This window comes from Talpa europaea, assembly GCF_964194135.1.
Source record: "Talpa europaea genome assembly, chromosome: 3".
NCBI lineage: Eukaryota > Metazoa > Chordata > Mammalia > Eulipotyphla > Talpidae > Talpa > Talpa europaea.
The window spans coordinates 57,116,054-57,143,523 of NC_140069.1; the positions used below are offsets into that span (position 1 = coordinate 57,116,054).

The 27,470-nt window shown below is 34.9% G+C and overlaps 1 protein-coding gene across 2 annotated transcripts in view; it reads right to left on the bottom strand.

The window, feature by feature from the left end:
* Positions 1–1,630: 1,630 nt before the first annotated feature.
* RAB2A (RAB2A, member RAS oncogene family) overlaps positions 1,631–27,470 on the bottom strand; it is a gene marked incomplete at its 5' end in the record, with an annotated part of 76,303 nt that continues 50,463 nt past the window's right edge. For both annotated transcript variants that reach the window (XM_084229171.1, XM_084229170.1), the window contains 3 exons: positions 1,631–1,817; positions 3,818–3,886; positions 17,801–17,912. In XM_084229171.1, coding sequence (XP_084085297.1) covers positions 1,722–1,817; positions 3,818–3,886; positions 17,801–17,912 — 277 coding nt within the window. In that variant the 3' untranslated portion in view covers positions 1,631–1,721. The remainder of the gene's footprint in view (positions 1,818–3,817; positions 3,887–17,800; positions 17,913–27,470) is intronic.

The window sequence follows — 27,470 nt, forward strand, 5'->3', positions numbered from 1 at the left end:
ACCACTTTAATGGAAAAAAACTTTATAGTAACAATACTGAAAAAAAAAACTAGATTTCTTCTCACCTTGCCCAGGAGTAAATTAAAACAAAGCTAAGATAGCATCGGGTGATTTCCAAGAGCAATGTCAAAGTTTTGACAATCTAAATCTGAATTTGCTGAATTCAGTTGCTGAATCTTTAGGGAGGACCTCAGAATGTTGATGTTGGAGAGTGAATTGAAAATAGTTTCATAATATGAACTTCTTTATAAATTTGTCTAACAGTTTGAGTTTTCTGTTGGTTGAAGAACAGAAAACACTCACTTAGGTCAGTAACAAAAAGAAAGTCATTATACTGAGAGCTCTATCACATTTAGCAATTTTTTTAAAAGGGTGTTAAACATTCGGACCCTTCTAAAAAAAACATGCTTAAATACATATAAGCTGTGGACTGACTGAAAACATACTTTGAAAAAAATAATGTGGTCATAATGAAAAAAAAAAAAAAAGAACACTTTTATACATAGGCTTTTATTTTGCACTGCTATAACAATTTCATTATAGACCAAGGGAGAAAAAGAAAAAAAAAAGGATAAAACCACCACACTGAGTAAATTACTTAAAACTTTTCTACTTTTTAACAGGATTTTCCATCTGGCAGGTTTATTGTCGTATTTCTTTCAAGACAGACAAGATGCTTACCATATTTTAAAGATTATAGGTTGCCACTGAAAAAAAAATTTTACACAGTCACTGTACATCAAGGTTGAAAAACTGTCCTGCATGAAAAATAGAAATCATGTGAATGAAAGTAAAAGAAAACATTATTGTGTTTAAGGAAAGATTAAGGTCCTCAATGTACCATCTAAATGTGGACATTCAATCTTCTTGGAGTCATTTGGAGAGAGTTCTTCTTCCGTCCTTTTCACTCATTATACTGTGCCTTGACCTAACAGTACTCATTAAGGCAAACAAATCCTTTTCTGAAGAGGTCTTAAAGAAATTGTGGACAAATAGCAAACTTTTGGCATTAAAACAGATTAACACATACATAGCTATTAGTAATGTACATTAAGCATATTTTTCTTGGACTAGTGACAAGAAAAGATGAACATGCTGGTTAACAATGTCAAAAAGTTTAAAATTTAGTGTCCAAGCAATTCCTAACAATGCTTCTGTAGCTTTAAGCTCTAAACAGTATAGAATTTATGCAAATGCATTAAAGAATTCAAGCTTGGCAAATTACACCCAAGCAGGTTATTAAACTATATATACACAGAAAGTAAATGATAAATACAGAATTAAAAGAGTCCTTCTGTTTTTCCTTATAGCCTTGAAAAGTGACAAACTTTTTGAGGACAGTTCTATAATATTAAACATTAGGTAACCAGAGGTGTTGGGAAACCTAGCTACACAAACTGATTTAAAATACTCAAGATGACTTTGTAGTGTTTAATACAATTCAGTTCCGTAGGTAAGGGCACAAGACGACATTTAACAAAAATAATCACATCAATTGACCTAAAAATCAAATGCAAATAGATATGAATACAATCTCCAAAATCTGTCTCTTTAAGTGAACATTAACCATTTATTCAAAGTTATACAAGAATTTGAAGGATTAAAGTCTTCTGTGACATAAAGCCATTTCAAACAGTTTCATGTCTCAGCTGAGCAGGAGGAGAGGGTGAAAGAATAAGGGAGTAGGCCCCATTTGAGTAGTGAGACAGTAAAAACGGAACTCAACAGCAGCCTCCCCCGGCCTGCTGTCCTCCCTGATTGCCTGCATGTGTGGCATTAGTAGCAGCATGCTGAGGGCCAATTTTAATGCCATTTGCCTGAAAAGAGAAAAACATAATAAATACAACTGGATCCAACCAGACAGTATAGTCTAACTAAAATTTTAAAAATCCACTTAATTCTTCATAACACAATTTTACCAAACAATTCTAAATATATATTAAGCAGAGTCTGGCAACAATTCAAATGGTATCTCTTAGGGGATGGTCCTTTCTTTTAAAAATAACACTATAAAAATATTTCTGAAAGTAATTATCACACAAGTACTAGGGAAACAGAAACTGGATAGTGCTGCTTTTCAGGGAATTCTTATAATGCAGAAATTGTTTAAAATAATCAATGCAAGAAATCTTTAAATGACAAAATATACAAAACCCGTGCTACTCTAATACAACTTAAAATCTTTTTTCTAGACAGCATTTCTGTTCCATGTTGAATCAGCTGTACAGGCTAAGGGCATGAGTGTTCTGTGTCATCAATAATTTCTATGATCCCCAAAGACATGGCAGCTTGCCAAGAACCCACACACAGAGTAGTTCTTTCATTCATCAAACTCACACTTATGTCTTAACCCTCACTCCCTCAAGTGGATTTTACCTAAAAATACAACACTTTGAGAAAAGTAATACAGTAGCTTCAGAAATTAAGCTCTTAAGGAAACTTTACGTCACAGTAAATCTCAGATTTATAGTGCTTGGCAGTTGTTCTGCAACAGTAGTAGCCTTGGGGTTTCTGGCACTAGCTCAGTATTGACAGCAGCTGATGTGGTTTCTTTTCGCTCTTTTGACTCCTCTTTAATAAAAAGCATGCCCTATGGCTCATTGGTTTTGCCCCCTCTGGGCTGGTAGCAACTTCTTGAGGAATCAAGGAGTCAGACTTGGCATTAGGCCAAATAAATCGCACGGCCTGTTGGCTCCTGACAGCACATTACAATCAAAGCTACACAAGGCACAGTAAAGCAGTCAGCTACTATATGAAACTAGACAGAAACAATGAACGTGCCCTTTTAAATAGAGGTCCAATTACTGTTCAATTTATATGGCATTAGTCTCTGAATGGTGTCGCCTTTAAATTAACTCAAGATCTACTGCCACAAAAGGCTAGAAGATAGTATTTAGAAACTATATATTGTGACAAATTAAAAGAAATGAGGGAAATCAAGCACTTTTTGGAAACCTTCAGCAAAATTCTGTCTGCTTTAGCAAAGAATATTTAGGCAAAAAATGAAGAGCTATGTTTATGTACAGACTAAGAGACACATATGCAATGGTTTCATAATTACAATGCTTTCCTAATTGCAATTGGGGAGAGGGGATGAGGCGTCCTCTCTTGGAAGCATGAAGTATTATTGTGAAATGGCAAAAATACTTATATAAATATCCATAGAAACATTCTGAATAAAGATAAAGGCATAGCAGGAATTTAGGTCAAAATGGTAAACATTCTAAATAATATTGCTTCAAACTTTTACATTTTATCCTAATCATGTTAATCAAATAGGTTCAAAATAATATTCCCCTCCACCAACCCCGTCCCCGCCCCCACTGCCAAAACTACCCAGTGCCAATTGCCAATATATTAATTTAGTCTCCTGAAAACGTGCTACATTATACCAGGAATAATTTCCAAATTAGGTATTTCCTTCTTTCATGCCAGCCAACAGAAAGAGTATCTTGCATTAGTAACACAGCACATACATTTACACACTAGAAAATTATTCCTCACAGCAGATGACACCATATGGATGTGTGGATGAAAATGGATTTTCTTCTCTCTTTGGGGGATTTATATTATTTTACATTGCTTGCATAAGGGGGCAGGGTCACTTTTTAATCCAAGTGATGCTCTACTAGAATAAAAACATTTAACTATTACACAACATATAACAAATTTTCAGTTAGCTAGATGATGTAAACTATGTTAACTGATATCAAAGATTTACTGAAGGAATTTATAAAAATATAAAATCATAAATACAAGTAGTAATTAAATTTCAATTCTAAACAAATATTAGTCAATAATGTTTATATGTATATACCTCATTATTAATGTCAAAGACTCCTTCCTGGATTTTTTCATAAATTTCTTTTGCTGTATTAATAAAAGCCTGAAATACAAAGTACAGAAATTGGTTAATATTATTTTAGACCACAACAGTAAAAGAACATTACATAAAAGTTCCAGACAATATGATAATGTTCAACATAAGAAAAGTAACCAATATTCCCCTAAGAATAAGGTAAAGATGTATATGAATGTTCATTAGCATTTTTAGCAGTATTATTCATAAAAGCCCAAAAGCGTGAACACCACAAATGGTCACCAACTGATGAGAAAGAAACAAAGTGTGGCATAACCTATACAATGGAATATTATTCAAGCACAAAAGAAACAAAGTACTGACTCATGCTACTATGTGTATGAACATTTGAAAACATTACAGAAACCAAGCACAAAAGACCACATGTACTATGATTCTAATTATATGAAATGTCTAGAAAAGGCCAATCCACAGAGATGGAAAGCAGACTACTGGTTACTAGGAGTAAGAGCTAGAGAGAAATGGAAAGTGACTATTAATGATTTGGGTTTATCAGTATCTGGAATTTGATAGTAGTGATGGCTATACAAATCTGAAAATACAGAAATAACTGAACAGCATCACTTAAAAGGTATAAGTATATGAATTATGGTATGTGAACTATATCTCCAGAGAAAAACTCATGAGCAGGGTAGGAGGGAGAGACTATATACTGTGAAAACAGCACACACGAGCAAGACACATGACAACTAGACAAATGCATAAACCTCGTCTTGAAACTAGTTTCCTTCTGGAGGCAACTGTTCCACACAGGACTTTTTGTCATGACAATGTATTACTTAATATACAGTTTAAGAGGGAAACAATCAAAGGATGCTTGTGTTAAAGAGGTGAAAGGGCAGCCCAACTTCTTTGTCAGGTCAAATAAACTTCCACCCTTTCCCACATGATATACTATTAAAATGACAAAAATTAGTATGAGAACACTGTAGTCAAATTAACTTAAAAATACAAAAATTGATCCACAGCATTTATGTAAGGTATTAAGATACTTTGCACAATTATTGCCAGTGCTACGTAAGGTATATTAAACACAGGTTCAAAACGATCAGATTTGAGATTACAATATAATCAACATTGTAAGTCAGGTTTTCTTCAACTACCACTTTATGACAATTCACAAAAGGCTATTCACTACTACCACTGACACAGACTTGATTCAAAATTTATAAAGTAAACAGGGTTCATGGAGAGGAACAAATCATACCTTTCATCTTTTCTACACTGGAAACATTTGACTGCTGAACTTGCCACCAGAGCTTTTGTTTCCTAATTAACAGGACTGATATGTTTTCACCTTTAAAGGCCTTACAGCTCCCCAGAGTAATCAATCTACTGCAGCTCAATTACTGCACCAAGAACATACCAGTCAGTGAAGGAGACGTGACCAACTGCGGCAGGAGCACAGAGGTATGAATATGCATAAACTCTAAGTGGCTGATCGAATCATCAGAGAGGGTCATGAGAATTTGCAGCAAAATAATGAGAAGAATTAATCATTGCAGATTCACAAGGCACTTAGGAACCAAGTACACTTTTCATGTGTGTGCTGGAGTTAAAGTGAAGGAAAAATTGGCTTTTAGCCAACTATGAATTGATTCACAGTCCTCTAAAATTGAAGCTATCCTTATAAATAAGAAAAAAAACACCAAACAACTTTATTTCCAATAACATGTCAATTATGATAATGGTCTCAGGGACCAGGCTAACTAAATATTTATAAATTCACAGATTTATAAATTCACAGCATTGGAATTCCTTACAGGGCAGTCACATGTGTACATTTCACTAGAACACTAGACAGAACTCATAAATGAGTTAAACTTCACATAAACAAACATTTATATTATAAGTCACATTATTGTGTCAAGTTTATATAAATAGATGGGCTTTTTGCTAATCTGTTGAAAAATCACTGAAAACTGGCTTAAGAAAACTATGCTATATAAAATTTTAAGTCACTATTAACTTTACTTTCTACACACCTCTTAATATTTTATTAAGTATTTTTAAAAGTAGTTGTACCCAAAGATCTTAAGAAGTATTTTAAGCCTGAAAAACATGAAACTAATTACAACAGAAATATAACAAATGCCTATTTTCCTTCTATAATTTCCATCATCTGAGTGAAGTGGCCTTTGGTCAATGCTACATTTACTTGTCATCCACCTTTCTGAAATACATATTAGAGAGACTGAAATACTTTTTATTTCCCTGAGCAAAGGGTACTACTATACAAATGGGCTGTCTTATGCACATCGTAGCAGAACATTAGTATTTAGTGTCTATTATTAAGTGATTAATGATGAACTTTAATAACTGAACTTCTCAGAGTTTAAAACCCATGACACGTGTAAATATTAGTACATCTGATTTAAAAGTGTGTGGCTCTGGGTTGCAATAGTTGATTTCTCAAATATGAGTATTAACTAAATACTTTTATGGCTTATTTGAAATCAAATGACACTTCTAAGAGTTTTGGGTTTCACAGACTTAACCTGCAAATCACTTCAAGAACTCAGAGAGATATATAGCATTTACAGTAATTGGCAAGAGTTTTAATTGTTCATTTCACTCTAGTACTAAAAAATCAATCTCCATGTATGTTTTTCAAGATAGAGATGTAACAATCTGAAATAGCTCTAGAACAAAGAAAAATATGACGAATTAGCAACAATTAACTAGATAGTACAAAGCCTTACTCTAAAGCTAATGCTTTAATATAACAATTTTAACTTGAAACTTATTCCATTTTCAGACATAATTTTAACTACCTTTTCTACTTCCCAAGCAATTTATGAGAAGGAGGGGAAGAGAGAGCTCATGAGGGTTTGTCTGTGAGTGGCAGTCAGGGATAAGCATGCGCAGTACTAGGGAAGAGGCCATGGGAAGCCCATTCAGGACAGTAGTGGTGGGAGCAACAGGCTTGCGCAGACATTCACAGACCTGGCTGCGAGGGACAAATACTAGTGATGGTAGCCCAAGTACCAAGAGAGACAGGCACGGTAGTTGCTGTTTAACTAAGAAATATTAAACACATTTCCAAGATGCTTCTATCATTATTACTAGTTTTTATGTATATAGAACCCTTATTTCCTCACTGTCAGAAAAACGAACCAAGCTGATGACATCCCTACAGAATTTCAGCATCACTTAATGTAATACTTTTAAAAGTTGATTTAAAACATGACATCTTAAAGATCACTGCAGGTTTTGTGAAATGTAGGACAGAACTACAAGAATATATTAATCTACAGTCCACATTTTATTCACATAGTCAGATTTATTTATTTTTAAAGATTTATTTTATTTTTATTTTTATTTTTTTTATAGAGGCATGTTTTATTTGTTTGTTTGTTTGTTTATACATGCAATGGGTACAGTCAGAAGCGCGGGAGGGTGAGAGAATTCACCAGAGCCAGAGCGAGGAGCAGAGCAGGCAGAAGGACCGAAGTACACTGCTGAGGGGAGCAGCGGGCGGCAGGAGAGGTCTGCACGCCACGTGGGACCCTCCTCCGGTGGCCGGGGAGTAGCCGGGGATTGAACCAGCACCACAGAGGCTGCGGGCAGCTTCGCAACCCAGCTCTCAACCGCTGAGCCACCAGGGAGGCCCCACATAGTCAGATTTAAATATTAACAAGTGGGATATAGAGAAACTCAGCAAAACTTGTTTTGCGGAGAAATCAATAAATAATTTAATTATTAGCACTGTGAAACAAACAGTATCTCTGCAGATCCGCAATTGTAAGTATAAACCAATTTCCTTGTAGTCAAAGGAATTTGTTAGGTCTCTTGCTTTCCCATGCAGTTTGTTCTATTTGGTATCAGAAACCAGACTCACTATTTTATCAGTAACTCTTCCCCTTTGCCCTATTTTGATTAACTGCTATGTTCAGTCCTTCACCTTGATTAGCCGTTATTTGCTTTCCATCTCACATACTAATTGTTCAACTCTTGGCAATAATTACTTAAACAGTGTTGATAATACCCAAATGTAAGTATGTTTTTAGGAACTTGACTTCTATAGCACAAATTAAAACAAACACAACCCCTAAAAACTGTAAGTGCATTATAAGTCAAATAAATATTCGGCAGACACACAAGCTAATGTGTATCTTACCTATCATTTGACATTTATCCAAGGGTGCCCAATAAATCATTACCACAAATTTGGCACTTCTTTAGGTACGTTGGGAGATCCTGGGAAGAGGAGGGACAGAGTGCCTGTTGTTGCTGCATCAAAACAATTTAGTTGTGAGACTCTAAGGAAAGGCAAATCTCTGTGGAAGAGCAGGAAAAAAAACATTTTGCTCTAACTGATAAAGGGAGAATACAAGACTGAGGCAGGCCTAGTGGATAATGTGCTAAGATTTTCACAGCTGAGGTGGGAGAATAGAAGCAAAAGGGAACATGGAATAGTACGTTATCTTTATTATGGTCTAATATTTATTATTATTATTTTAATTTTTTTTACATCATTTTTCATTTTTGCACAATGTATGCATTTTCTTCTTGGTTACAATCCCCATACAATTCCCACCCCCCTTTGTTTTGATCCTACTCCCTCCTCCCCCACCCCTGTAGTGTGTCTCTGGTTTATAGTTGCTTGATTTTGACTTTTACTTTACATTTTTTTAAGGCAAAATACTGAAAATAAATTCTGTCTACAATAGAGTAATATTTATTTCCTTATGTAATATACTGCCACCTTGTGGCAAGATAAAAATTTCAGCATGTGTTAGATGAGAATTCAAAGTAACATATCACAGCTTCTTTGACAGTTTTATTTGAACAGATGCTAGAGAGAAAAATACCTTGTAAAATAACTAATGTTTTAGTTTTCTCAGAACTGAGAAACAAATAAGAATGTTCGATTTTCTTCTCAATTTCTAATCAATGCTACGGACAGTATAGGTTTCCATTTGATTATTATAATGCTATTTACTGATACTTACTATGGGTTTGTCACTGTGTTAAGTGATTTACATAGGTTTTTGTTATTTCTGAAAATAAATTAAACTTGTAGAGAAACAAGGAAATTTACTTGCTTTCAAGAAAACCTGTGGGATAAGATTATACCTATAAAAGTAGCAGAATGTTCCTGCACCTCTGGCTTACACCCCAGTTCTTGTATGCACAAATAAATAAATCTTTTTTTAAAAAGTAGCAGAATGGCTAAATGTGGGGCTAAAGGAGAAGAATGATCAATACTCTTTAGTGAATAAAACTATATTAAAAAAGTTAAACATTAAAACTCCTTCAACTCTGTAACTTCAGATATTCTATCTAGCTTCAGTGGCAAGGGTCCATACATCATCCAATACAGTAGCTTTCAAATGGCATTTCATGGAAATACTGCAGAGGGTTCACCTTTCAGAAGGATAAAGTAGCAAGCAGGGAAAACCCAGTGGAGGAAGAACCATTTTCTTTTCTTTCCCCCTCAGTGTCCACACCAACGCAAATTTCAATGAATGGACTTTCATTCTTTTTTTTGAGGCATGTCTTATTTATTTATTTATTTGTTTGTTTTGTTTGGTTTATACATGCACTGGGTACAGTCAGAAGCGCGGGAGGGTGAGAGAATTCACCAGAGCCAGAGCGGGGAGCAGAGCAGGCAGAAGGACCGAAGTACACTGCTGAGGGGAGCAGCGGGCGGCAGGAGAGGTCTGTGCGCCATGTGGGACCCTCCTCTGGTGGCCGGGGAGCAGCCAGGGATCGAACCGGCGCCGCAGAGGCCGTGGGCAGCTTCGCAACTCAGCGCTCAACCGCTGTGCCACCGGGGAAGCCCTGGACTTTCATTCTTTCATATGGTTTCCTATGTTCCACTAGAAGAAGAAGGCTATTGCTACATCTACGGAGCTTAACAGCTTTTATTAAGATCACTTGTTTATAACACAATTCAAAGAAATTCTCATTTATTTTGTTAGCATTGCAGTTAAAATAGAACATTAACAGATTATCTCACAACCTTCAAGAAACATCTAGCTTGAAATTATACTGGATCTCCAGCTTTACTTTTGGATGTATGTTAATATTTATTATTTACATGCTCTGTGTTGTTCTTTCCCTTTACAAAACTTAACACCACCCATGAGTGCTTATTAAGAGGGTAAGAGTGCTTATTAAGAAGGTGGCCTAAACAAATTCTGATCAATCTAGCAGGGAAATAAAAGTGGGGAGAAATCATAACTATTAGATTATAAAGGTTTGGGATTTATGGTATTAAGAATTTTCCGTTCTTACTTTCTGTCAGAGGTAACACACATTCATTTAATTCTGTAGTAATTTAGTTTCCTCATTCAACAATTATTGAGTGCTTGATCAGAACCAGACACTGAGGATACTGAGGTAAATACAGATGTTTTTAACTGCAATTATGTGGTAGTTCAGGACAGATGTAAATCTCACATAGGAACATAGCATGAAAGTAACAACAGTTGTTTAGAAGGGTAAGTTGATATGATCACTTCTAAAGGTAAAAACTGTCAAGAGAAAAGGCTTTGTGAGTGAAGGATAAGGAAGCTTCCACTCATATATTAGGAAAATTAAGGGTAGAAAAGAGCATTCTGAACAAAGGTATACTGGAAGCTGGGGGCAGGCAGACTTGTGAGATGAGGTTAGAGGTGGGTCAACAGATGTCAAGAAATTCTGAATAGGTAAAAAAAATGTGAGACAAAATTAGAAGTCAGTTTAGAATATGAATTATAAGAGGTTATGGTAGGGAACAGAGAGACTAATAAGGAGGATAGAACAATAATCCGCCAAAGATATGGAGACTTGATAAATTAAAACAGTGGCAACAAAAATGGAAAGCAAAGAACAAGCTTATTATCTATTCTGGAAAAATTAACAGATTTTGTAAATAATAAGGTGAGAATGGTTAAGCTGTTTATATAAAGATGACTAACTTTGGCTAAAGTGACTGATATAGGAGAGTATGTTGTATACTGAAATAAATAAAAAAGAAAACCAGATCTAGAAGGTAATGAAGACTTTATTTAGACATAGGATATGTCATATACAGTGGAATGTTTAGGTAGTTGGTGCTATACAAAACTGTGTACCTATATATGAAAATACTCTAGATAATGTACAAGGGTGTGAAAGCATAGTACGCAGATATCAGCAAGATTATTGTGCAATACTGTTTAGCTACCCGAGTTTAGAAGCAGAGAAAATGGATGCAACTTTCAAAGTTAGTTTTGGATCATCCTCGAACTTCCCTAAGGTGATGGCCAAGTAAGGGGTAGAAAAGCAGATGCTATGGTCCTCCAATCTATTGAAGACAGTAGAGAATGTTTTTAATTAAGCTATTTTGACAGGAGTTTGAAAGGACAGGTCAGATTTCAGGTGAAAAGTTGTGCAGTAAGTCTCAGTACCGATGACCTCACACCAAGAACAGAGTTTAAGGGGACAACAGTCTTCAGTTTATAGTCACATTCTAGATTTATAGAAGTACCTGTTCTACCACTTACAACACAGCCCACAGCAAGTAAGAAGTCTCAATGCAAACTAAGTTTGCACATTTTCAAGTACTGGGACAAGACACAAAGATTAGCAAGAGGCCTTGAAATTGTTCTTAGTTACTAAACTATGGTCAAGTTCTCTATTTTTCCCAGACAATGGAATCCATATATCTTATCATGTTAGGTGGCTTGACAGGTCACAAACTGTCTTAGGGTTAGTTGGCTGTATTTTCAGCTATCAAATGGCTGTATCTTTTACACTTTAACAATTAAGCCAGGAATTTCCAGTCCTGACTTTTCAAGTTTAAGATATTTTTAATCCTACAGATTTGCCTTAAATTTTTTAAAGGATTTATTTGTTTATACAAGAACTGGAGTACAGGCCAGTGGCGCAGGAGGGTGAGTGGGTTCACCAGAGAGAGCCAGAAGAACAGGCAGAAGGACCAAAATACACTGCTGAAGGGAGCAGCAGGCAAGTCAGGAGAGGTCTGCTGCACCATGTGGGCATCTCCCTGGCTGGCCGGGAATCAAACCTGCGCTGCAGAGGCTGCGGACAGCTTCACAGTGCTGCACTCAACCCGCTGTGCCACCTGGGAGGCCCTGCCTTATTTTTTTTTTGTTTTCATGCTTTTCTGGTTTCATATAAATTTCAAATTTTAAGTAAAATTAATGAATATGGGGAAAAATAACCTTTCAAACTGATGAAAGATTAAAAAAGGATATTTGACAAGTGACAATTTGGCAAATAATAGCAAGCTTAGCTGTTAGTCACACCACAATCATCAGTACTTCCCAAAGTGAATATAATCCTGTGTGTCTGGTAATGTACAAGGCTTAGAAAATGAATGCTACCTGAGAGGGAAAATACAAAGAGAAAAACAGAAGGAATTATAGAAATAAATACATGGTTTCTGGGTTATCCTGAAATCTTCAAACAGATGGAAGGTTTTTTTGGGGAAGAGATGCCTTCCTTAGTTTGTCATAATCTTTGCTACAATTATTCCTGTGTCTAAAAAAGGCTTTTTTAAGTGACAAAGATCTTAGGCAACTACTGGAGGAAGCTCCTGATCAAAGGAGGACATTGTACATCTGAGTTTTTAAAAATGCTTAGGGCAAAGACAGTTTAGGACAGAATTCCACCTACAAGCTAACAAGTGGGATCAAAGCATATCCTGAATAAACACTGAAAAGGAGCAAGACTGAAGAATTAAACAAATACTTAACATTTCAAACATTTGTCATCTATTATGTGGCAAAGAAACTGTGCTATGTGTTGGGGATGCAGAGAAGATAAGACAGTCTGCGCCTGTAACTGCCCTTAATGGTGGGCATGAAAATCAAGTGTCATGACAGTGTGAAGACAAATTCATGCCCAGGATGATTCAGGAATGAATACAGTAAAACAAGTAAATAACCTAGACTGTGTGTGGTGGTTGGTGATGGAGGGGTGCAAAGTGGATGTGTCTGATGTCCTAACATTCCAAAAGAGGTATTAGACGACTATATCCTTTCAAGATCAGGTAGGAAGAAAAGGTATTTAAGTGCAGGATATCTCTCTCTTCTGCTCTCTCTTTGTGAAGGGGACTAATACACCCACATGATGAATTCTTTTTAGTTAAATAAGGGGAGCACATTATGGGAGGTTGACAAATAAAGGAATTTGTCTTCCAAACTAAGGAATTCGATTGTGAAGCTGTGGGGAACCATTACATGGTTTTAATATATAAAACTGGGGAGTGACACTCAATTTCCATTTTTAGAAAGATCCCACAGGCAACAGTATAAAGGACTGAAAAAATGAAGACAGGGAGTTCAACTAGGATAGAATTATAGAAAAGAATGATTTGGAGAGGTATTTAACTGGCAGAAACAAGAAGACACAAGTGGAAAGTGACACATATTACCCAAAAAAAAAAAAAAAGGACTGCCAAGGGGCAGGGAAGGGGCGTACTCTAGGACGCAGACACTGAAGATCTGCACACTGGAATAGAGAAGGGCTGTCCGTTCAGTATGGATGTGTTTGTTCATCAGGGAGTCTGACCGCTCATGCAGACCTGTCCAGCCAGCAGTGATCAAGAGTACCTGAAGTCACTGAGTGACGACAACTCAACATGGAAAAAAGAGCTGGCAAAGGATTCTGGGAAAGGCTAAAGCAGCACAAAGAAAGAGGAGAAAATAGTATTATGAAGCTACAGCACAACAAAGATTACAGAAGAGTAGTCAAAGTGTCAAATATCCCCCAGGAATTGTTCAAGGTAAGAACAGAAAAGCACTTGTTAGGGGAAGCAATTAAGAGATCCAAGGTAACCTTAGTCATGGTGGAAGAAGTTGGACTGTAACCTGAGGTGTTTTTTGTTTTGTTTTTAAAGTAACAAGAAAATGGAGACATGTTACGAGAAGCTAGAAAAGAGCTCATCCAGGAGAGCTGACAGGTTTGTGTATTTAAGATGGTTGAAACTTATCTATGTAATTATAGGCCAAAAGCCAGGATTCTGTAGAAAAAGAGATGATGATATGATGCTGATAAGGTCTGAAGGAATTTTTCTTTGAGGAAACAGCAAAGCACTCTGCCGGTTTCTTCTGTTAGGTGACAGGGCTACCTGAATTTCATAGCCTCTGTACTCCTCAGAAGGTGAGCCCAGGACTAGCAGCATGGATGTCAGTTGAACAAGTGCAAGCAAGGTTCTAAGGCCACACTCCAGACCCATAGAATCAGAATCTGCAAATTTAACAGGATTTTTAGGTACACACTAATGTTTGAGAAGCACTGCTCAATTTCAGCTGATTTGGAAGCAGGATTTACGAGATAGTAGAGCTTAAGAACGTAAGTCTCCAGACCTTCCATTGCAATCTATGTTTAATGGTAAAGTAAAAGTAAAATAATACATACCATTCTTCAGCTATTATACATATCTTGTCCCTAATTCCATTTTTTGGGGGAAATTGTTAAATCATATCTGGAAATGTCTAGATTAAATGAAGGTCAATTTTTCCTAACAGTGGTTCTCAGAAACGAATATACCATTGTGAATTCTGGTTTTCTAAAAGAGGGATCTACTTCCTCTTCTTCTAAACTCACCTGACCATTGGACCCTTTAGCTGAAGCAATCATATTTTTTTTAGCAATCATTTCAATTAAAGCTCTCTGAAGAATAGTCTTTAATACTGCTATTCTTCACTGTGTGGCACAATATTAAAGATGGGAACAAAAGACCTGAGTTTGAGTCTTCCATGGAAAATGGAGATAATGTATGTGAAAGAACTCTGATAAAATACAAATATATGACAGCATTATTATTTCAGGTTCTTAACATGTCTTAATCATTTGAAAGAATTCTTGAGAGCAATTTTCCACGTATGAGACATTCCTCTAAATTCTGATATCTTTGAATGCAACTTGATCACTAGATTCTAGACAGAAGGAGCTCCTTGTAATATTTACACAAACTCCTCATGTCATAGAACAGAGGTCAGATCTTCCTAGAACCTTGCAGAGTGAGGCCCATTACAACATGTGGTTTTAGAATAAACTGCTAGAGGGGCATGTGAATCTGATGGGGACCAAAGGCAGTTACCATGCAGACATGATTTCTTGGTGCTTCCAAAGACCTTCAAGTCTCAGTTGAAAATGCAAGTCAAACCTAATATGTAAAAATATTTACAGCTGGTCACACAGACTGATTTTTTTCATCAGCAAAATTTTTAGTAAAATGGAAGTCAAAGTAATCTTTTTCAACCAGAGGGGAGTCTCACACATTTTCCTCACACAAAATGTGAAGACACTATAACTTCTTAAGATTCAGATCATTCAAATATTGACTGAATGAACGCAACTGAAATATATGGGTTTTCTCCCTATATGCTATGCACCCAAATATATGTGCATAACATCCAAATAACAGGTTGAAAACATCAGTAAGGGGAAATGAAGATATAAAGAGTTCTAGTTTCCTGTTATGGGAATACCACAAGACCGTTTTGTTGAAATTGGTTTTTTATTTAATTGACATTTAGGAGACGAACTCTGGGGTGTATGTCTATCATATCTATAGGTGTATTTCCTTAGTGAATAATAAAAAGGATAAATGATAATAGCATGTTTGAAGCCACCCCAATTTGTATAAAACTGATTAAAATTCAATCATTGGAGGAACATATTCCTTTACAACTTATGACTTGCAGTTTGAAAACAATTATACTTAAGTACAATATTTGAGTGTGATCGTAGTTTGCTAGTACAGGGAGAAAGCTGTCTGGTTATACATAGAAGGTAAGTGTGTGTGTGTGTGTGCAGTATTATATGATTTAATAAATATAAAACTGTATTAAATAGTAGGTATTATCTAATTCTTCAAGTAATATCTAGTGTTGGCATGCTAAGACTTCATTTTTTTGTTTTTTAAGAACATAATTTTAAAGTATAGTCTTTGGTGCCATTTTTATTTTAAGATTCCAGTTGAAGATTGGCAACATAAATTCAGGTAAATGCAAACAGCTGGTCCATCAGGAGGCTATTGTTAAATGCAAATATAAAGTTCAAGTAGAGTAGTGCTGAATGATGTGTTAGTTAGTGACTGAAGTGGAAAGAAGGTGGTGTCCAGTGTGGCTGAGGAATAAACTTGGATCTTGGTGTGAACATCATCATGAAGATGTTGAAATAGCCAAGGATAGTAACTGTAGGATCATAGGTCAGAGACAGTCCATAAAACAGAGGTTGCACTGCTTAATAACACTAATTTACAGTCTCCCAGGTTGTCACTGAATTGACGCTTTTTTTTTTTTTTTAAAGATTTATTTATTTATTCATGCAAGCACTGGGTACAGTCAGAAGCACGGGAGGGTGAGAAAATTCACCAGAGCCAGAGCGGGGAACAGAATGGGCAGAAGGACCGAAGTACACTGCTGAGGGGAGCAGCTGGTGGCAGGAGAGGTCTGCGCGCCATGTGGGACCCTTGCCGGTGGCCAGTGATCGAACTGGCGCTGCAGAGGCTGCGGGCAGCTTTACAACCCAGTGTTCAACTGCTGCGCCACCAGGGGAGGCCCGGAATTGACGCATTTTTAAGATTGAAATCATATATCAACTTCCTTACAACTAACTAAAGAGCCACATATTATACTCAGCTGTTGATACTTCATCTCATTAATATAAAATTTTATCCATTATTCTCTAATTCAGTGTTTCTCAACCTCAACACCGCTAACATTGTGGACCAGATAATTCTTTGTTGTAGGAAGCTACTCTGTGTATTTAATCTCTAACACTTCAACAGATTCTTCATGGGCAAAATCATCAGATAAGTAAATTAATAGTTACAAATTGTAAACCTATTTCCAGCAACAACTGAACTAATATCGGTAAATGACATTATCTTACCTACAAATTTTATAGATGGAACATCTCCTCTGGGTTTGCTATATGAAGTAAAACTATTTTTACATGCTATCAAGTTTTAAACATTGGCAACAACCAGTAAAACATTAGTTGGTTCCTGTAGGAAATGAATTAAGGACAATCACAGAGCACCCCATCAAATTTAGATATGTATATAACATCTTACTCAAGAAAGAATTCTTAAGTGAAAACACCAATGTTGTTGAATTACTGTAGTCAATTTCTGGATTCAAGGGGTTAATTAGAAAAGCTCTACGCATCATTATAAACACTCACTGCTGCCTAGGACCTCATTTTCTGTTATCCTTAGAACAATGAAATTCTTCAATCATTTGTTTCCCAGAATCCCTTTCTTCTGATGTTCTTAAGATTCTTATCCAGAAGGTGGGAACTAAATAATTACTCTGGGCAAGCTACTTATTTTCTTAGTGTCTTTTCTGCTTTTTATAAAATAGAGTGTAGAAATATAATTTAACTTGATAGGATTAATTTGTCTATTCATCTCCATATTAGTATAAGCAAACACACAGCAGAAAAGAATACGACGTATTAAGAAAACTCCAATAGTTCGGATTGATCAATCAAAATAACTGCAATATAGCAAATTTTATCTATTAAAGATAGCAAATTTCTAAGCTTTGTGTAATAGCTCTAATATAGCACTTTCCTTATTTAAGCAGAAGGATACAAATAGCTACTAATGTTTAGTGTCTTGAAACATTACGAAATTTTATTAACGTTCTTTTATCCCCCCTCTTCTCTCATGAAAACTTAAAAAAGATTTTAGGGAAAATATATACAAAGATGTTTTAAAGCATTCTGGCTTCTAGAGAAGGCTCAGAATAAAATATAAACATCTGATATAAGAAGAATGTTAGAAGGCATTTCAGAGGGAAGAAATTTCCCTAATTTATAATATTCACAAGCTACCTGAGACCAAATAGCTTATGGAAGACAAACCAATAAATGAATACATACACATATACACACATACTTACATAACATATATAACATTTCTATTAAACAAAGAGATGGTGAACATTTAAAAGGGGTTTTATTTACCTCTTCTACATTGGAAGCAGTCTTAGCAGAAGTTTCCATGAAGATAAGTCCATGTTCTCGTGCAAAAGCTTCACCTTCTTCTTTTTTTACTTCTCTTCTAGATTCTAAATCACTTAACATAAGAAAAGGGCAATGTTATTAACGAACACAATACAAATGTAGACCCCTGTGGAAACTATACTATGAGATTCAAAGTTGAACTGATCATTTCAATTAGCTTTTAATACACAACAAGCAACTACATTACTCTGAGTATTTTGAACCATTACTCTGAGTATTATGAGAGTGTCTGTAGAACACAGCTTAGTTTCAAAGAAATAACAATAAAAAAAGGAGATTCTTAGGAACAGTCCTACAATTCTAAAACTAGGAGACACCTAAAGGAACAACTAGCCCACCAACCCTCTTGCCTTCGATTATAGTGGTTTCCCAAAGAAGTGAACAACTTTTACTAAAAATAACAATTTGAGAGAGCTGAACTAGCATCCTCACCCTTCAACCAAACTCATCCTCACCCTTCAACCAAACTGAGTTTCTATGTGTTGTTAAAAAATAAGTCACATGGTTCTATGAATCTATAAAATTATTCAGTAAAATCCAAAGTACCAAAGAAACACTAATGAGATTAGCAATCCATGTTACAGTCGAGAGAGAGAGAGAGAGAGAGAGAGAGAGAGAGAGAGAGAGAGAGAGAGAGAGAGAGAGAGAGAGAGAGAGAGAGAGAGAGAGAGAGAGAGAGAGAGAGAGAGAGAGAGAGAGAGGAGGTGTCTGAAACAGAAATTTTAACAAAGTATGGGTTTTCATTATACTGGAATTGTATAAGTGAGGTAGGAGGGAATAGCAAGTCCCCAAGTGTGTTTTATGATAAAACTTTACTTTTATAAACTATTTCAAGCACACATGAAAAGATGGAAAATATAATACCTATGTACTTTCATCTTGCCTTAACACATTATTTTTGACAGATTTAAAGATTTGGTTTCTTTTGAGAAAGTAAAAAATTATAGCTGAATCTCCTCTTCTATGCCAGCCTGTTTTTCATCTCATTCTCTTCCCTCTTAACCTCAAAGGAAACCGCTACTCTGTATTAGGTGCTTTCATTCTCATACATGATTTTATATTTACATTCATCCTAATAGTCAAATAATACACAGGTTTTTTGTTCACATTTTAAAAAATTCTATAACCTGTTAAATTTGGCCAGCACTGTCCTTCAGACTTATCCACATGTGACCTAGTTTCTTAATTTTATACAATTTTTGTGTGCCAAAACTTGTCCAGGTTAGTATTTTTCAAATTATGTTATGACTCAGTGAATTGTAAAACCACTTCACTAACTCATCATCATTTTTTTTTAATAAAGGAGTATAGAAAATATCAGAATATGTCACTCCCTGTTTCATGGAATTTTTGTTATTTAGGTAGGTACACAAAATTTATGTAGATCATGATGTTAATGTATTTCTCTTATGGCAAAATAAAACACTTGAAAACCACTGCACTTGAATATATGTTAGGTACAAATTTGCTTTTCACAATAGTTGTAAAATTTATATTCTTAGTAATTTTTTTTTATTCTTAGTAATGTTTTAAAGTTCTCATGGAATCGCAGCCTTACCAGCACTTAAGATTGCACCTATTAATATTTGTGAGTCTGAAGAACGTCAATGGTAATACACATTTATTTTAATTTGCTTTAGCTGAAACTAGTGAGTTTCATAGATGCTTATTACTATCCTCACTGAATTAGGAAATACCAAAAATCCAACAAATCATTTATTCAACAAATATTTACTGTATGCCTTTTATAACTCAGGTATTTTATTTTTATTTTTTAAAGATTTATTTATTTATGCACACAAGAACTGGGGTAAAGACCAGAAGAGTGGGGGGTGCGAGGATTGCCTGAAATACACAGCTGAGGGGAGCAGAGGGGAGACAGAAGAGGTCTGCAGCGCCATGCAGGTTGCTCCCTGGCCAGCGGGAGATCGAACTCATGCTACAGTGGCTGGTGAGAGCTTCACAGCACTGTCTTTAGCCCCTGCGCTAACCAGGGAGGCCCACTCAGGTATTTTAGTAGGAACCTGGGATATATTTGAACAAGCCAGACAAAAAAGTTTGTATTTTATGGGGACAGACAATAATAGTAAAAGAGTAAAGTTCACAGTGTGTTAGAAACTTTTGCATGAAAGAGTGGAGTCAGCAGAATCAGGAGTGCCAGATGAGGAGGAAGTTTATTCTATTAAGTAGTTGACTAAAATCCAAGCTTACTCCAGGAAGAGCTATATTCTATCATTAAAATTATGTTTATTTTTTCTGATAACAATTGAGCATACAGAAGAACTTTTTGTAAAACATGGAGAAAAAGTCTCATTAACCCAATGTAAAAGACGTTTCAACTTTACAAAATTCACCAAAAGTTGTGTAACTTCAAAGCTGACTGATTGGATAAATCAGGTTTAAAAAGTTGCCATACAGTCACTGTCCTTTTTTAACTGAGTCTGCTGTGAATGATTCTGGTAGCTGCTTTATATTTCAGTTTTTATAACCATCCAGTTGTTAAAAATATTTTACAATTTATAAAGCACTGTATAAAAACATTCACCCAGTGGACTAAGTGCTTGGGGAAAAAATATTCCAAAAATCTGAAATATTGGAAAATTTGATATAAAAGGGAAACCACTAATAATTTAATGTTATGAAAAATTAGAGCAAAGGTGAGAACATTAAAGTAAATTAAACTTGCAAATATTATACAGCATAATTGGGTAAGGATAATTTATCAAACTATTATCTGAGAGGCCCCTATGACCCAAGTCCTATCTTGGATCTAAGAATAGATCCTAAACACTCCCTTATTTAGGTATATTTAAAATTATTCCCAGTTTTCCACTACCAGCATCTCTGATTATAGTTGCATTTGCCAAGTGTTAGTAAAGCAGGTTAAGAATGCATCATGTTTGAGGGACTGTTTGGACTGCTCCCTCCCCCGAAGAAAATGTGGTGCTTTAGTACTCAATGATTTTTGTTTCAAAACTCTACTTGGTCATTTCCTCATTTTCCAGGCGTAAAATCATACTGCTACCTTTGAATTTTCACACCCATGAGTTTCATTAAGTTTGTTTCATTATTCGAATGTCTTTCCTAAACCATTCTCTTAATTTATGCCATCTTTTTGCTGTTAGGGTTTATATTATCATCATTTGACTATTAAAAATTTTCATTTTTGTAGACTCTGCTTTCTACTTTTTCTATAACCAATTTAAAATGCCACAGTAAGAAAAATCTGTGTCATCTGTCACTCTGACTAGGTCACTGCCCTTCTCAAATCCTTTCTCTGGCTCCCTACTGCTTAATGCATCTAATTCAGAAATTGCTTATTCCCTGTTTCCATGTCTACCCCAATTCACTTCATTTAATAATAATCACCTCATTTATCTCTGTTCACTTCCATTCATTCTTTGCAAGTCATATACTTTTTCTATTTTTCCTTTCTCCTAGTTTGTTCTTTAAAATGTCTTTCCTTAGCCATTATACTAATTATAAAGGTTAAACATCTACAATCATTAGAAACACCTCTTGTACCTATATACTTTTCCTTTTTCACATTTAGACTGTAAGTAACTCATGGACAGCAACCAAATTTAAGCCGCTGGTAAGCTGCCAGCCATCGTGTTTCTCACACACACAAAAAAACACTGGTGAAAGTATAAAAATTCCCTTTATTTTCTAAATAGCTTGCCTTTACTATTTCACACATCACTAGTGAATTGTACAAAGACCAAAGTTTTCCTCGATTAGTATTAATGTTAAAAGATTTAGTGAGATGATTTGAATGAGGAAAGAATAACCAGGAAAGGCCTGAATGAATAAGCCAGAAAACAAAACTTCCACTTACAAAGAGGTAATCAATCTTTGGCCTTTTACAATGGAAACATCATTTAAAAAAATACTTTAACAGTACACTCTGACTTCTATCAAAATAGCACTTTCTACTAAAATAATCTTCTAAAGTAGTATCTGTTCAGTATAATGTCATTTACGATCTTACTGGCTTTTGTCTTTACAATTTTATAGTGTATAACTGACATAAAATATTATATTTAATAAAAATCTGATGAATTTGGACATATGTGCACATTTGCAGCCACCAGCCTTCCCAGTTTCCTCATATACCCCACTGTAATTCATCCATTTTACCACCGGTACTCTAAGAAATTAATGATGTGCTTTTTGCCACTCTAGTCTACATTTTCTAGGATTTTATGGAATCATAGAGCATTGTCTTCTTTTTGTTTAGCCTTTTTCACTCAGCATAATTATTTTGAGATTCATCTACTTTGTTGTTTATATCAACAGGTCACTCCTCTTCATTGCTGAGTGGTATTCCATTGTATGGCTACATTAGTTGATCTGTATTCACTTATTACAATTTGAGTTGTTTACAGTTTGGGACTATTACAAATAATGCAAAAATCTGTGTATAATTCTTTGTGGAGATATGAAAACATTATCTCAGGTAATACCTAAGAGTGAAATGGCTGGATGGCAATATGGCAGATGTATAGTTAATTTCTAAAGAAACCTCAAATTGTTTTACAAAGCAATTGATTCATTTTATTTTCCTGCAAGTTGTGTGTGTGTGTGTGTGTGCGTGCATATGAGTTTTGATTCTTCTACATCTTTGCCAGCATTTGGTATGTTACACATTTTTTAATTTTAGCTATTTTAGTGAATGTATAAAGGTGTATCATGTGGACTTACTCTGCATTTCTCTCAATTATCAGTGGTGTTAAATTTTTCATGTGCTTACTTGCAATCAGTGTATCTCCTTTAAAATGTATGTCAGATCTTTTGCTCATTTTAAAAAACTCAGTTGTCTTTTTAATAATGAATTTTAAGAATTCTTTATATAGTCTAGATATAAATTTTCTGTCAGATACATGATTTGCAAATATTTTCCTCCGAGCCTGTAGCCTGCCTTTTCATTTTCGGAACTGTCTTTTGAAGAGCAAAAGGTTTAAATTTTGTATAGGTTTAATTTATTGATTTTTCTTCCCTTTGATGAGTTTTCCCGTCCTACTTAAGATAAACTGACAAAACCAGCATCACTAAAATTTTAAATTTTTTTCTAGGGTTTTTTATAGTTTTAATTTTACATCTTCCAGTTAGGTCTTTGATCCACTTCTGGTTAATTTTTATATATGGTGTGAGGTTAGGGTAAGGCTCAATTTTTCACACATGGCTGTTAAATTGCTCAGCACTATTTTGTGAAAAGATTACCTCCCCCCCCACCCCCCCACTAAATTGCCTTGGCATCTTTGTCAAAAAATTATTTGACCATATATGTATAGGTCTACTTCTGGTCCTTTTTCTCTTTTTCACTGATCTATATGTCCACCCCAGCATCAGACTAAGATGATTATAGCTGCTTAGTAATAAATCTTGAAATTGTTATTAGTGAAGTCAATAAAGCTGTCAATTTTGGTCATTTTATGACCTTTGTATTTTCATATAAATTGTAAGTCAGCTTGGTAATTTCCACCTCCTAATAAAAGTCTGAGGAATTTTGACTGGGATTAAAATCAATCTTTAGATCAATTTTGGGGCTAACATTAAAAATATTTAGTTTTCCAATCCACAAACAACATGTATATCTCCACTTAGGTTTTTTTTTTTTTTGTAAGCAGTGTAGTAGGGTGTCATAAGGAGTCTACAGGTAAGAATGTATTCATCTAATATAGGAAATTTAGAAAGAAAATAGTAACCATAGTTTAGAATTGAGAGATCAAATAGTTGTGGAGAAAAATAATATATATTTTTTTGTTTATGGGTTATTTGTTTTTTTTTTAAACAGATATAAATGAAAATTAATTGTGCAAGGTGGAGGTGTATAATGCGTCAATTTAGTATTTTTATATAATGGAATGTTATCATCAATGGAGCTTTAGCTGACACTTCTATCATATCACTTAATTATCATTTCATGTTAAGAACATTGAGAATCGGGCCTCCCCTGGTGGCGCAGCGGTTGAGAGCTAGGCTGCGAGGCTGCCTGCAGCCTCTGCAGTGCCGGTTCGTTCCCCAGCTGCCAGTGAGGGTCCCACAAAAAAAAAAAAAAAAAAAGAACATTGAGAATCTCCTGTTTTAGCAACTTTGAAGTGTAACAATAATGTATTCAGCACTGTTAATCACAATGTTGTGCTTTAGATCTCCAGAACTTAGTCATCTTCTGACTGTAAATTTGTACCATTTGGCCAACACAAAATTTATTTTATTCATTTCTTTTATTGTTTTATTATCTAAAGGCTCTGTAATGATGTCACTTTTATTCATGATATTGGTAATATGAGTCTTCTTTTTTTAATCATCAGTATCTATTTTATTTAGCTTCTCAAGAATTAGCTTTTCTGACACATCAAGGATGTGACTGGGAGAGGGAGAGAAGGTATGAGAAAATGGGGAGAACACAATGGTGGAGGACTATTGGTGTTTTGGTGTTAAAAGAGCTTTGGTGACCACACCTAAGGGGAGAAATGGCATACTGTTAAAATATTAACAAGGATACAAAACAATGTTACTTCATTAAAAAAACAAAAACAAAAACAAAACACCAAGGGGCCTCCCTGGTGGTGCAAGGGGTTAAGCAGCGCACTATGAAGCAATTCACAGCCTCTGCAGCATGACTTCAATCCCCAGCCAGCCAGGGAGATACCAACATGGTGCAGCAGACCTTTCCTGTCTTGCCTGCTGCTCTCCTCAACAGTGTATTTTGGTCAATCTGCCTGTTCTGTTCCCCACTCTGTCTCTGGTGAACTCTCACCCCCCCACACCTCTGGTCTGTACCCCAGCTCTTGTATGCTAAATAAATAAATCTTAAAAAAAAAAAAAAAACACCAAAAACACCAAAACTATCTTTTGGTTTTAGTAGTTTTATATTTATTGCCTTTTTTTTTTTTTTGCTTCCTTTGGTTTTAATTTCCTCTTACCTTCTGAGTTTTAATCTTAAAATGAAAACTGTAGAATTAATTTGAAACTTTTATAATATCTAAGCAGTACTGATTTAACTGTACCCCACAACTTTTCAAAGGCTATAGAAATAGCAATTATAGAGATAATAATACCAATAATACATGTTCACGGAAATGTTAACTATGGCCTATAGAATATAATAATCTCTCTGTGGATATTGTTCAGTTTTGGACACATTAGTAAATTCATCTCAGCATTGATTATAAATATGTGATTACTCTGAGTTCTCTTTTGAACTAACTATAATATTTTACTGGTTCCCTCATTAGTGAGAAAAATTTAAAGCTTTGATGTGTTCATTATCAAAAGAGAGTCATAATTTTATCTTTCTAAAAACAGATCTTTTAACATTATTTGAAAATCCCAAAGAATGAATAAATTGTGTAGCACTTTACTCATTTTGTTACCACTGTAATAATATTCTACTAAATTAGGGAAAAGTTCCCATACTTTTAGAAGTTTACAGAAACTATGGCCAATAAACTCTTTCCCTACCTATTATGATTTTAAATGTAAAGCAACAGGATATTCACTACAGATAATGTTCCCTAGAGATATTAAAGACTGACAGAACATTAGGATAACACTAATAGAGGCAAGCCTTAGAGATAAGCTTAAAAATTCTAATATATCTACTAAACAATATTAAAAGTACTTTAGGACTTTTTAGTAAAAATATACCTGATTAAGTATTACATTAATCATAATCATATGAAGCACTTTAATAAATACTAATGCCAAGTATTTGAAACAATTTGGATAATATTTAGCAGCAATCTATTCTTTAAAAAAATCACTGAGTTTTATTTTAAATTTCTAATCAGATAAAACTTAAGATTATCATTTTCCAACAAAAACTATTTCAAATACTGATAATTTCCAACAATGCTTATTATCTTTATTTAAAAACCAAAACAAACAATTTAGGATTTCTGAAATTTTGTTTCTTAAGAAACCAATAACTTACATTTAGGCAAATATATAAGCAATCACATAAGCAAGGTATCTAGTCTTTAGATAAAAAAGAAACAGAACACCTAAACAGACCAATTACAAGCAGTGAAATTCAAACAGTAATCAAAACCCTCTCCAAAAATAAATGCCCAGGACCAGACAGCCTCACAAATGAATTCTACCAAATGTTCAGAAACGAGCTAGAGCCTATCCCATACAAACTCCTTCAAAAAATTGAGAAGGAAGGACTACTACCAAACACGTTTTGTGAAGCCAACATCACACTAATACCAAAACCAAACAAGGACAACACACAAAAAGAAAAGTACAGGCCAATCTCTCTAATGAACAGACACAAAAATCCTCAACAAAATCCAACAATGCATCAAAGAGATAATTCACCATGACCAAGAGGGATTTATTGCAGGAACACAAGGATGGTTTAACATCCAAAAATCAATTAATATAATCCAACACATCAACAAAAAGAAAAATAAAAACGATATGATCATATCAATAGATGCTGAGAAAGCATTTGAAATTCAATATGTTTATGAAATTCAATATCCCCTCAAAATTCTTGGGATAAAAGGAACATACCTTAACACAATAAAAGTCATATATGACAAACCCATAGCCAGTATCATTCTCAATGATGAAAGCTGAAAGCCTCTCCCTTAAGATCTGGAACAAGGTAAGGATATCCACTTTCACCACTGCTTTTTAATATAATACTGGAAGTCCTAGCCAGAGGGTAAGACAATAGAAAGATACACAGGAATCCAAATAGGGAAAGAAGCAAAACTACCACTATTTGCGGATGATATGATAATATACATAGAGAACCCTAAAAACTCCACAGAAAAACTAATCAAAATAATCAACCAGTTTAGTAAAGCAGCAGGATACAAAGTCAACACACAAAAATCGGTATCCTCCCTTTATGCAAACAATCAATCTGAAGAAGAAATCAAGAAAACCATGCCTGTTATAATTGAAACAAAAAACCCCATACACTTGGGAATAAACCTAATAAGAGAGGTGAAGGACCTATACAAAGAAAACTATAAAGACGACACAAAGAAATGGAAAGAACATCTCCTGCTCATGGATTGGAAGAATTAACACTATCAAAATGGCCATCCTACCAAAAGCAATTTACAGTTTCAATGCTATTCCAATAAAAATTTCAATGACGTTCTTCAAAGAAAGAGAACAAATATTTATGAAATTCATATAGAACCACAAAAAACTTTGAATAGCCAAAGCTTTCCTGACCAAAAAGGAGAATGGAGGTATCACACTTCCAGACTTCAAACTACATTATAAAGCCATAATAATTAAAACTATATAGTACTAGAACAAAAACAGACACACAGACCAATGGAACTGAATAGAAAATTCAGAAATAAATCCACATATTTATGGACAACTTATCTTTGACAAAGGAGCAAAGAATATGCAATGTAACAAGGACAGTGTTCAATAAATGGTGCTGGGAAAAATAGACCACCACATGCAAAAGAATGAAAATAGACTACTATGTCACACCAAGCACAAAAACCAACTCAAAATGGGTAAAAGAATTGAACATAAGACCAAAAACCATAAAATATAGAAGAATATAGGGCCTCCCCGGTGTCGCAGTGGTTGAGTGCTGGGTTGCAAAGCTGCCTGCAGCCTC